The sequence below is a fragment of the Apis cerana genome, linkage group LG13 (assembly GCF_029169275.1).
Source record: "Apis cerana isolate GH-2021 linkage group LG13, AcerK_1.0, whole genome shotgun sequence".
Lineage (NCBI taxonomy): Eukaryota > Metazoa > Arthropoda > Insecta > Hymenoptera > Apidae > Apis > Apis cerana.
In genome coordinates this window covers 4,631,184-4,643,669 of record NC_083864.1, presented here as the reverse complement: position 1 = coordinate 4,643,669, position 12,486 = coordinate 4,631,184, and the positions used below count along the sequence as shown (strand labels likewise).

General features: G+C 41.6%; 2 protein-coding genes across 4 annotated transcripts; both read right to left on the bottom strand.

Moving 5' to 3' along the window:
- Positions 1 to 978: 978 nt before the first annotated feature.
- LOC107993417 (uncharacterized) lies at positions 979 to 7,157 on the bottom strand. 3 transcript variants are annotated; one of them, XM_017049818.3, is made up of 6 exons: positions 6,229 to 7,149; positions 5,786 to 5,930; positions 4,644 to 4,861; positions 4,078 to 4,270; positions 2,084 to 2,174; positions 979 to 1,657 (listed from the first exon to the last, which is right to left on the bottom strand). In XM_017049818.3, the coding sequence occupies exons 1-5, from the start codon at positions 6,323 to 6,325 to the stop codon at positions 2,117 to 2,119; spliced, it is 711 nt and encodes a 236-aa protein (XP_016905307.2). In that variant the 5' UTR covers positions 6,326 to 7,149; the 3' UTR covers positions 979 to 1,657; positions 2,084 to 2,116. The 3 variants fall into 3 exon arrangements, with proteins under 3 accessions (XP_016905307.2, XP_016905306.2, XP_028520403.2); XM_017049817.3 differs by having other exon boundaries at positions 979 to 1,608; XM_028664602.2 differs by lacking the exons at positions 979 to 1,657; positions 2,084 to 2,174 and adding an exon at positions 3,790 to 3,971 and having other exon boundaries at positions 6,229 to 7,157.
- Positions 7,158 to 8,460: 1,303 nt separating this feature from the next.
- On the bottom strand, positions 8,461 to 12,471 carry LOC107993419 (uncharacterized). Its single transcript, XM_062083757.1, has 4 exons — positions 12,139 to 12,471; positions 11,660 to 12,051; positions 11,244 to 11,454; positions 8,461 to 10,864 (listed from the first exon to the last, which is right to left on the bottom strand). The coding sequence occupies exons 2-4, from the start codon at positions 11,879 to 11,881 to the stop codon at positions 10,848 to 10,850; spliced, it is 450 nt and encodes a 149-aa protein (XP_061939741.1). The 5' UTR covers positions 11,882 to 12,051; positions 12,139 to 12,471; the 3' UTR covers positions 8,461 to 10,847.
- Positions 12,472 to 12,486: the final 15 nt, after the last annotated feature.

Sequence of the window (12,486 nt, the reverse complement as noted above, 5' to 3'; positions counted from 1 at the left end):
TGAACGCTGTCACCCGGACATTTCGCAAATGAAATATACTTCTGGCACGATCGCCTCGCGGATATTATTTTTAAATCTGTTTCTTCGAACAGTTTTCGTCTATCGCTAGACTATCGGTTCAGCTTTATTCGTTTCTTCCTCGTGCGCGAATTCAAAGCGTTTCGCTGTTCAACACTTAGCGAATAGATAACAACGCGAATACGAGGGAAGTATCGTAGTATAGTTCGTTGACACCATGATACAAACACGACGAAAGAAAGAATTATTATCGCTTATTATATTATATTAATTATGCAGTATGTAGAGAAGTCGAGAACGTTTATAGAGATCGTTTCGCGAATAAAAGGGGATTGAACTTGTTCAAGAAACAAGAGCAAGAACAAAACGCGAAGAAAGAGGAACTCGAGAAGAGAGAGGGGAGAGAAAGAGAGAAAGAGAGAGAGAAAGAGAAATATCTTGTTAGTGGCTCGTGGATGAACCAGTTAGACAAGCTGAAGATATTTATCTAAGATATTTGGTCATTCGTGGATGCCTGGGGGTGGGGATGGTGGAGGGGACCCCGAGTGTCTACCTATACGAATCGAGGCTATACGTTTAACCGAGTGATTGATTTTCGTCGGGCGCAACGAATGTGGTGGTCAAGGCGGTCGAGTTAGATCCAAAGTTGGATCCGACGAGCACCTGGTTATGGGTGGCTGGATAGTTCTCAGGGAAGAGTTAATGGAATACGCTATTGTTTGTCATGGTTCCAGCATGGTACAGCAGAGACTGTCAGTGTCGTTCTATGATTGAAGAGACTGAAAAAAAAGTTTTCTCATTCCCTATGTCGATCGCGAAACGACTTAACGGTACGAACAACTGGTCGTCTTTCTTTGTTCTTCTATATATGTTAATTAATCCTTGAGATTTACAACATTATCGGTATTTCCTGCCACGTGAATCAAGCCCATTATTTAAAATTATTACAGAGAACGTATATGTAAATGAAGATCCGCTTTATTCTATAAGCTTCTTATGCGTACAAGAAGTACAATCACAGCAGAACAGTAAATCCTGTAAAACGGGAATGCAGTTTGTTTTACGCATAATAATTTATCTTATCGCGTTAGATACGGCCGCGCATCGGTTTCGACAGTTCTTGGCTACAGTTAAATTTACTTTCACATTATACCACACTTAATATTACACGCAATTCGTCGCACCACGTAACGGATACGATTCGAAAATATCCGTGCCCGACTTTTCACACGGATTTTCACGCATCATTTTTACGCGTTACTCGTTTCCTCCCTTTTCCTCCTTCCTTCCTTCCTTCCTTCCTGGTACGTGTTCCCCGTTTCCTTGATGCGGTTGCGCGTGTTTCAAGGATGACTAATTACGATCGAAGCAAAGCGAAGCACCTGGTTTGAAACCCCGTGCAACAGGGAGGACGGAATTGGAAGGAGAGGGCCGATGTTAGTCATACGGCTCGAAACAAAGGATTTCACCGAGTTGTTTGCCCAAAACTGTCCCTCGCCGAGCTTCGTCATGCATTCGATGACTCTTGAAACCGCAGGATATCCCACGCTCGTTTCCTCGCGTCGATTTGGCGCCACACGATCCATCATCCTGAACAAACACGAAGAATGTTCGAATGTTCGAGGAGGAGAGGAAATGGCTGTACAAATAATTAAGAACTTATATAAACGAAAATGGTAAACGTAAAACGAATCGATTATAATTTTGAAGGGGGAGATTGATATCGATAAAACTATTTGTCTCTAACGTTATCGATAGTCCGACTGGCCGGAGCCCCAAGCCTCGCTCCGATATTATCGAAAACAAAAATCTGTTCTCGTGCTCAGACACGTTTGGCTTGTCGGCGACACTTATCTCCTGCATAGTGGCATCTATTTATATTTTGCGTTCGTTAGTCGATCAGGGGCATGCGATTAAAGGCCGGAACGTATCCGTGAGCGTTTATGAGCAAACGTTTCGAACCGATTTAACTTAACATATATATATACATATACGCAAGATACGCGAGGTACAATTTCTCTTTGCGCAATGACACTGTATAATGCATGATCGTTAATCGGCTTACCTGATTCGTTCGATTCGACATAATCGAACGTCTCTAAGACACGTGAATGAATTCTTCGTTTCTGACGGTGTACAGGTTCGTTTTCAATAATCTGTAAATGAACGAGACGAACGTAAGAGAAAAAAAAGAGAGAGAAAACGTGACGAAGTTACGATAAAAATACGCGCGAAGTCGAACGCGTGGTAAACGATCGAAAAATACACGACACGCGATAAAGGTACGGCGGGGTAAAGTAGGAACGCGCGTTCGTGAAAATGTACACCGCCTCGGTTATCGGTTGCCTCTTATCCTAATTCGCCTCTATTTTCTCTGCACTCGAGGCGCCATACCCTCCGCGATAAAGAGACGTCCCTACCGATTCCATTGGCGGCGCATTATCCGTCGTGACAAGGCAACGTCATTACAAGCGTGGACGGAAACGTGGCCACGTTAAGGTTTTCGTTCGTGTGAAACACGAAGGAATCGGGAAAGGAACGCGGTGTCCCCTCCCCCTCGTTGCGACGCTCGAAATACACGCTCCAAGTCGAGATAAAGAAGGAAGAAAGGGAGGAACACGTCCGCCAAGGTGTACGCGATTCGAAAAGGCCAGGGCGTTCCCAAACTCGAAAACGCACTTAACCGTTTGGTGGCCGAAGATTAGGGAGGTAAAGGGCAGAGAGAGCGGGGCCCCTTTTCGGGCTTCGCTATCTGCTTCGACGGGGCCCGAAGAAAAAGGAGTGTTGATAAGAAGGCAGTTGGGCGGGTTTTAATGCGCCGCGACAAACCGGCCCGAGAACGAACCCACTGAAATCGGCCCGCTGCTCAGAAAAGGAACAGGGAAAAACTCGTGGGCAGATAATAAAAAAAGTGATGCTCGAGAGGAAGTGGTTGTTTGGGAGAAGCAACTCGGATCGATTTGGAAAAGGATGAAATGTTTTCTCGTTCCTACTGGAAAATTGGAATAATTGGACGGATCCAATTTGGAAATTTGTGTTTGCAGCAAGTTTTACAGGATCGATCGTTTGTCGAGGAGTATCGACGCGTGGCAATACTTAACGGATCGGCAATGAGAGGATCCCTTGTAAGAGGTGTATTAATATCGGTAATGATATTTCAAGTCCGAACTGTCCGTCTTTCGAGCCGATAATCTCGAGCCGATTTTCGACGAGCAGCCAATTGAGCGTGTAGCATCGACGAGTGTCGAGACACAAGTTGCAGTTTGTAACGTCGTGAACGGTGATTGTTAACGGGTCGCCGAGTTAATATTAGCACAAGGTTTTTCATCGTGGTGCCCGTTGCTTTCCAATGGAACACTTTTCAAAGCTTCGTTTGCGAACGTGTAAACGTGTTGTATCGATAAAGCTAGTAGCTCGCCTTCGGGCGCGCTCCTTGGGATTTTTCTGGCACGCCTATTGTTCCCTCATAGAAATCGAAACTTTTACTTTGATCGCGAATTTGAAAACGTTCAACGCGCGAATCGATTCGCTGGAGAATCAGCCTGGCAAGTACGTATGCCAACGGCCAATGCCAAGCAATTACAATTACGAACTTACATATGAATGTTGTTTTCTTAACAAAGAGGTGAACAAATTCTTGGCAGCGTATCAAGGAATGTGGCAAAAATACAAGGATATTCTTCTCGATTGTGAATCGAAACGGAAGAAAAATATGGGGAGAAATATTATCCGAGGAGAGGAAAAGAAGAAGAAGAAGAGAAAAAACATACGAACGATTAAAAATTACTTATTCATAAGCAGTCGCGGCTATTACATAGAAAAAAACGTCTGGAATATTTCTGGCAAACGTTCCTTCGCGATATTCTATACGCATACGTGGTTGCCGTCGTAAAATACACGCTTTATTGATGCACCTTGCCCAACGGATGTGTGCTTCGCGGCAAAAACAAAGCCTATAAAAATTGGTTTGCGTGAAATTCCTTATGTCTTCTCTCGTGGCGCACGGCGACTGTTGACGGGGGAACATTATGGTAATCGGGAGAATACAAATTTGCAGACCTTGTAATAACGTAGCATGCGGCCAGGACCGATGTGAGGGCAGCGATCGCCAAGACCAGAGCTGCGACGAGAAGCGGCTTAACGCGATTCTCGTGAAACGGATCTGACGATTCCCGTCCTTCGGCAATCGGGCCTGGATCAGACCCGATCGATCCCATTACGTCTCGGCTCGACGACATCCCATTAAAGGAACCTTTGTACACAATGCGAGATCGGTGATCAGAAAATCCATTCCTCCGGCTACTTTCATAATATAGGGAATAATATAGGTCTTGGAACGTTTCGACATTTAAATCACGCGTATCATAAATTGCATTGATAACCGTATTTACGTGTGTTTGAAATGAACTCAAAATTGTTATTTGTGAGCTCGAACGTCCGGATAGATACTTTGACCGGCGCCAACCCGTATGAATTTGGGATAAAGCTCGTTTTTCCTCCAACCAAATAGAACCAAGCCGAATATATTTTCCAATAACAGGACATTTTTAATGATACTTTTAATATGTATATATATAAGGAACGAGGAGATTAGACGATAAAAAGCACGGGGAGGGATTATTTACCATTATGGTCTAAAGTAGAATCGACGGGATCGGGTTTGTCTTTGTCGTGGATCCTCGTGGACGCGTTCACGTTGCGATCAGCGTTGCAGTAGTCGTGGTTGTTGCAACACTTCAATCTTTGCATGCGGATCCAGGCAGCCGACGATCGGTCCACGTTGTCGCTCGACTTCGACCTCGTGACCCAGGACTTTGTCTCGCACAACAATGGCGTGGCAAACCTGGGCAATGGCAACGTACAACGTTCCGATAAAATAGCCACTCCACGATAAAGTTCCGTGACCCCAGTGATAGCCAGGATTTAAATAACCATTTTCCACGATTTACGTCGCAAGATTTCAATATTCCACGCTTATATCGCGCCTCGAGAGAGAGGAGGAGAGAGGAATCGATCGCCTCGCGGCCGGACTATTGTAATATCGTTGGTGGAGGAATTCGAACGAAAAAGGGGGTCAGTTTCGATGATCGTTTGAATTACGTTATCGTTGGCAAAAATTAATTTTTCGTTCCCTCCTCTCGTTAGCTATCTTGCCGATTGATGCCACGCTCTATCTTCCCGATAACTCGTTCGAGGATTTAATTTTGGAAGTAATAAAAACTCGTTTGCGATTTCGACATTTCGTCATGTTGACACGTCTGAAAAGAATTTGCGAAAACTCGTGTCGATTATCTCCTCAAGGCTATCTGTTTTAGCCAGAGCTCTGGTGAATTCAAAACGGTGCGCCGATCGCTTCGAAATTCAGCAAATTAAATCGTTTTCGAATAATAAACCGGACTTGTATCGTTGAAATTTATTGTCCAGCGAGAGAGGAAAGATCAGAGGTTGGGCTATTATTTTTTTTCTTTTTTTTACCAAAATGTTACCACTATAATCGTTGTAAACTCGTTTAAAACACGAATTCCGTTTTATCTTTTGACGAATATTATTTGCGCGAAATCAAATGAACCGGCCACGAAATTTTTACGTATCAAACCTGTTTCTGTTTTCTAAATATGCTAAATATAAATATCGCAAAATACCTATTATACATATCCGTCGTTGAGTATTAAAATTTAATCGCGTCTTCTCTATCAATCCAATAAAAGAATAATACAGGGAGAAATCACATTGGACAACAATTATACGATAATTAATGGATATCTACCTATACGTGCATCCTCTGGTTGTAGCGTTCTCTTCCAGTTCTTGATTCCTAGTCAAAATCCACTCCGTGTAACAGGAAAACTTTGTTTTGCATGTGTCCACCCCAGCTGCCTTGCAGTCCTTGCTCGTGCACACGCATTTTCTACCTGCCAATTCCAATAAATTTTTTTATATTTAGCTCGAACGAGTTTATCGTGGCGTGTAAGTACATGCAAATGTGTTCATCTTATCCACTTTTTTCTTTGGTGCATCGTTCTTTCCACGCTTCATTACATATATATATATATAAATACATACTTTATATTTTTCACGAATATACGCGTTGATTGGTCGAACGATAAACGTACGTGTGTCGAGTAAGTTGTGTTTTGACACGATTATATCGGATAAAAAAGCGTTGGTAACATTTCTCGATCCATCGGATCGAACTTCAACAAACCTTACCTTCGATTCGTCCGATGTTGGCCGATAGAAAAATCAGGAATAGCAGGACGAAATGTATGCAGATTGACGGGCCGATATCCGATCGATTGAAATACATGCCGCGGCCTTAACGGAATCGGCCGATCCACGGAGAGATTCTCAACGTTGAAAAAAATCACAGTGGGGAAAATCGGTGGGATACGGCGAGGGACAATTTCATTGATAAGGAAATTGACGAAGGGAAATTGATGAAGTAGGTAGGAGCCAGCTATCTTCACAAGAGAGTCACTTGAAACGCATGCATGAAGACGGGGGATATATATTATCGTCTTGAAAGGCTAGCTTGTATTAAATGCTGGAGGCAATTTCGTTAGAGACAACCACGATTAATGGCGAAGGAAACTCGATTTGCACTTCTTGGCTACTTATTGAAATTATTTCGTAGTCACTCGACGATATTGAAATAAACGGTTGGAAGAGGGGATCGATCTTCCTTAATTTTCATTTTTCCCCGAGAATCATCGATTACGATAATCGTTGGTGGGGAGAAAAAAAAAAAAAATGAAAGGACGATTATTCAAAGTTTTCGTTTGCCAGTTGGAATATCTCGAGTCACTTGGACGTTGAATGGGTTCCAAGGAGGGAACCGTGTCTCCCGAGGAAGTCACTTGTAAGCCAATCGAATCGAACGCAGAATCACGGCGCCGAGTCGCGACTGACAGCGAGACGTCGCGAAAACACGTTGTGTTATCGGCGTAAAGGACTATTTGAAAATGTCTGAAGGAAGCTTGAAGAAGAAACTGTTACCCGCGTGGGCTCCTCTAATTTTAGTACCTCCTCCCACTGGAACACAGAAAACGTATCCTCCTCTTTCTTTCGCTTTACACGTTGACCACTCTCGCACAGAATGGCCCCATCTCTCTCTTCTTCTCTTTTCATCCTCCTTCCCCTCCTCTCGCCTCTTTCACATCTTAAAAATTTATTTCTATATACCTATTTTAATTCCGTCATCGAAGATATTAAACATACGCCGCTAGTGTGGCTTTTGTCATCGAGGCGACGAAATACAATCGCTTCCTTCCAGAACATTTCTTTTTCCGATCTGATCTCATTTCTTTCGCGATTCTTTCAAGTTTTGATAAAACTTGTTGTCCTTTTGAATAGCCGTATCACGTGGCGATAAAATTAGCACACGAGGATGGACGTCCAACTATGAAATAGGAGACCATTACCAAGTTGTAAGGGTAATGTACTTGTTAAGATAATCATTTAAGTTTTATCCTTTGCATCCATTGTATTGTCCGCGATTTTTTGCCTTTTCATTTTCTTTTTGCCTTTTGTCGCCTCGCTCCAAGAGGCGTTATCATTTTCGGCTAACCCTCTTTCGTGTTCGCAATTTATACTCACGCTTGCGCTGGATTTTGCTCGTCTTTTTTCGTTGACTCCGTTGATTCTCTTTTTAAACCCGATTTATTAGATCAACATCACAGATTCGTGTACTACGTAGCCGCGGGATGCATTTCACAAACGACTTCCAGATGAAGGAATGTGTCTCCTCTTTGCGTACGACTGCTTGGATATCACGATAAGCAATTGGAATTTTTGTCGAACAGTGATTTTCGTTCAATTTCGATTATCGTGATTAACAATTCAAGAATCATTCGTAGCTTACAATTATTAATCTCGATCGATTTTATTCGATCTAAGCTTCGCTGGTTCATTTTTTCTCTTACATCTTGTTTATACGATTTCGAAACTTAGGATGTCTCGCTTTCAAAGAATTCCAGCGACGAATTCCACTTTCTTTTCTTCAGAGGAACTCGTTGCCTCGAAAAGTCCCCTAAATTCGTCCGATTTATGGAACAATAATATCTGAATTGGATGCACGTTCGTATCTTTCTTTGATATAGTATTTCCAACCATCCAGATGCAACCGATTTTATTCTATAGAATAACACCACCTATAACACTGTGTTAAAGTTGTGTTAAGTTTATTACGCGTGTGTTGAAAACGTATATTTTGCATTAAATATTACAATATTTGTTTCGTTACGTAAATTTACATTTAAGTTTATTTATTTAAATTCTAATTTCGTTTCTCGCATCGTTTATTTATTTATAATCTTTATTTATCGAAACCTTCGTCGTAAACTCTTCTATTACCCGCAAGATGAGAGGAATGAAACGGAACGAGCATGCATCGAGAAAGTGAAAAGAGAGAAAAGGGATCTATGGAAAAATAAGAACTCCCCATTAATTCAATTCGTTCATCTTTATTCCCTTCAAGATACAACGATCGAAATAAGCCAGGTGGAGATAAATGGGATAAAAATTGTTTCGTGCCCGCGAACGATTCAGAATTTAGGGTCGTGTTCGAACATCTTAATCGAAGTTATTGGAGACGAGAGTTTAATTCCCCGCTTGGTTTCCTGTCCATGCAACGTTAAGCAGAGCCCCCGCTGGTTGCACATTTCTTTATCGTCATCCGTCGAATGACAGTAAAAGCTGGCTTGGGTTATCGGAATGACACTTCGTTACAGTTGAACGAGGTCGCCGGCAGTCGGCTCCGCAGCTACTTCTTACTGCGCGAACGATCAAGTGTTCGCAGTAAAAAGATTTACAGGGAGCACAAGGATTTCTTTCACGCGGATAATTTATTGAGATGTATCGCGAACCGTTCATCGAGGATCGTTCGAATAGACCGATTTCAACGAGGTGAAGAGTAGGCAATTTAAATTCCTCTCGTATACGCTGTCCATGATAAATACAGTTGAAAACTATATTCTTTCGCCCGTTTATAATTTCTCTGATTCGCAATTCTCCGAGTCTTCTCTTCTAGGAATCCGATTTCCATTTCAAAATATCACCCACGAAAAAGTAGTCTAATTAACACCAATTAAATCAATCGTGAGAATTAGATTTTCTCAAGAAGTGTAAATCTTTCAGCTGCATGGTGTTGCATGCGTTGCAACATTGGGCAACAGCATTGTAGCGTGGGATTCGTGAAAAATTAAAAAAGAAGGTTAGAAAATATTATTATAAATCGCAACACGTGGAAATCGTGTGTATTTATAGAATTTTATGGTAATCATGCACAGTAGTTTCCACTCCCATCCTACGCAGCTAATTACAATCACACTTGTGCAAAATGTCAAACGTGTATCTGTATCTTTCGATGCATATTAATTAATTTCTCGCGTGTGATATAGATATCGTGATTGATATATATATACTATACATTGTAACCTACGTATTATTTCGTATTAAAATAAAGGTATTATTTTCTGTAACTAACATTTCGAGAAAAAAAAAAAAAAAAAAAAGACGGATTCTCGCTTCGCGAAAAATCGCTGTTTCAAATTGACACTGTCCACAGCCAATCATTACGCAAATGGAACAAGAGACAATGAAAATTTACATCAAATCCTTTCATTTTCCGAAGGCGATTCGAACCACGTGGCGCAAGATCTAATCTCGAGAGCATCGATTCTAAGAAATCTATATCGCTCGAACAACTTTCAGATTCAGATCATTTTCGTTTTATCATTTTGAAATGCGCGCATGTTTCCGCGTTCACCGCGATACGATTGGACGAGCGGCAAAGTTTTTCGTGATTCCTCTCCTCTGTGAAGATTACCGCGATTAACCGCTATCGCTGGATCGATCTCGAAACAGAGCGCGGTAGGAACGAGTCGCAGGGAAAAGGAAGACGAGGAATTGAGCGGATAAAGAGAAAGATGTAAAGGATGTACGGAAAGAGGAAGCAAGAGAGGGTAAGAGAGATGCGCGAGAAGATAAAAGAGTACACGTCGCCTTGAGTTGTATTCGCTCGATTGTCCTTTTTAATTAGCCCCCGATTTCTTGGTACCCAGTCAGATACGTCGGCCGGGTTGGAGTGCGTCTTCTTAATTGTTAATGGTGGTTACTTCCATTCTCGAGAACGAGTTTCGATCGTGCTCCACCCAGCCAAATGGAATCAGGATTTCAGTTAAAAAAAAAAAAATCTAAATTACTCCGATATAGAAGCGATTGGATCTAATCTAATACAGATCCGATGATTTGCATTCTGGTTAAATCGATCATAGAAATTTTATTCGTGGTATCCTATTTCCTATCCCATTCTATCATTCTTCCAATACTTTCAAACTCTTTCCCTTTTTTCACCCCCATCTGGGCTTGAATCGGGAAATCGCTTAATCGTAACAGGCTGACCGGAAGTTTTCATGATATAATAGGATCGCATCGCGTGTGGCGAGTTAAGAACGAAAGTAGGGATAGGATCGCGATCTAACTAGCTTCGCTGTCAAATTGATCATTACGAAGCACGTAATATTCTCGTAGGTAAAATAATCGTTTCTCATTTGACAAGAATGTTGCTGTCGTGATCGGGCTGTTTAAATCGCGCTACCAGTTATTATATCCTGGGGCTAAGTAAAAAAGATGCATTTATCGTAAATATTTCCCCCGATGTAACGACCAGGATGGCCATGATGATGTTCTAGCCGATCAAACCACCCGCCGATGAAACGCGCGGTGTCTTTCAAGAAGTATTACCGCGTAAAGCGCCACAGGATGATGTACCAGCTCTTTGCGCTGGATCCTTCTCGCCGACATAATCGCTCCGTTAAAATGAAACGACTTCACGCAACGACAGGGGCTGCAATATAAATCAATGCATGCACAAAATTATTATTACGCGAAATTGCACGAATTATTCCCATCGGTCCTCAACTTTAATCGAATCTCGGACAGATTAAAATGATTGTCCCTCCCCCCTTTTATCGACGTTGTGATTGAGATTTCTTTTACGCCCGAACTCTGTCTTCTCGCAATCACTTCTCCCCGCCCTTCTGGGTAGCTTAATTGCTCGATACGAAATGTATTTACGTTAACATCGTTATATACTTTATCGTACGTAATTATGCAATTTATGGAACGTAGTAGAACGGTTGCGTTTCAGACTTTCGAAAGTTTAAACACGGACGCTCTCAAGTTTTTTCAAGAAAAAATTCTACAGACATTCGATTTCTACTTACTCAGATGATTCACGGCTGGTTGAGAGGTAATCACGAACATTTTTCTGTGCGACGGGAAAAATTCCGAGGTTGGGATTATGCTTATCGATATTTCATTTTGGTTGTTTGTCGAATGACCGCCACGATCGTTTCGTCGATTCCCATGTGCGCTATGTCTTAGTGGTACACCTTGAATATTATGTCTGCAATTACTCACTATGTAACTGCTCACCTAATTTTAAGAAAAAAAAAGGAATCGAAAAGTCCCTTCGAAAATTGACAGTCACGAGGGAAATTAAACGAATACGCTAAAGGAGTAGTTAGTACTAAGGGAGGTGATCAATTATATTGACGGATAAACGAACAAAGCACAATTTTCCAATCTATATATTCTTTATAGAAGCAAATTTCGGTGATTGAATGATTGACACACTTACCGAAGATACGATAAAAACAGCGAGTAAAGCAATGCCTAGCCAAAAGTACCAGGCTTCCCAAAAGTGTCGTGGAGGCCGTCTTTGTACCAATAAACAACACTGCGAATTACAACAACAATACAAGCAATATTTGTCGGATGTACAAGCGTAGGGCTTGATAGTTTCACTGTCCTCCGTATAATTTTTTAAATCTGTGTTACATTCGTAGTAGAAGCGAGCCATGTCACAAGTTAAACATGATTCTCTCCTTTGGATAGAATATTGGATGGACGAGTAACCATTTCAAATCGTGTCTCTGATTGATTAAAAATGATTCGACTTCATTAAGGGGCAACGAGACTAGCAAGGATGCGTTCCATGGATCGATGAAACTACATCGAGTCACGAACGATCTAAAAAAAAATCGCGTTATTTTCAGAATGCACAGCGTCGCCGATGCTCTTAATTTACCACTCCGGACACCTGTTCCCCTTACTTACCCGGCTTTTGATACGCGATGTACGATTTCCTTACGTTTCACTTGTTACTTTTCGTTCCGTTCCGTATAAACGAAACAACGTTGAATCCCTTCAACGCGATGACAAGCTCGTAGACAACTGTTTTGCTATTCATTTGTCTGTTCGTTGTTATCACTGACTGGACTGGTCAAGCTTGCAATAATCAATAGAACAAACTTGGCATGTCCTTATTCACACGCGACTTCCCTAATCGATATATTAAATGACCGCGTTTTTATTCGTTAGATTAACTAATTAGATTAAGAAATTAAGATAAATTAATAATTTACGATCTGTTATCGTAAGGACGAGGAAAGGAATTGGGAATTA

Bases quoted from the DNA above. Each gene is read 5' to 3' on its own strand.
- LOC107993419 (XM_062083757.1), bottom strand. From the start codon at position 11,881: ATGGCTCGCTTCTACTACGAATGTAACACAGATTTAAAAAATTATACG. The intron at 11,455-11,659 runs GTAAGTGTGTCA...TCTTAAAATTAG, and splicing joins CTGTTTTTATCGTATCTTCG to GTGAGCAGTTACATAGTGAG.
- LOC107993417 (XM_028664602.2), bottom strand. From the start codon at position 6,325: ATGTATTTCAATCGATCGGATATCGGCCCGTCAATCTGCATACATTTC. The intron at 4,271-4,643 runs GTAAATAATCCC...TTGTGTACAAAG, and splicing joins TTCTACTTTAGACCATAATG to GTTCCTTTAATGGGATGTCG. The intron at 3,972-4,077 runs GTCTGCAAATTT...CAATTTTTATAG, and splicing joins GCATGCTACGTTATTACAAG to GCTTTGTTTTTGCCGCGAAG.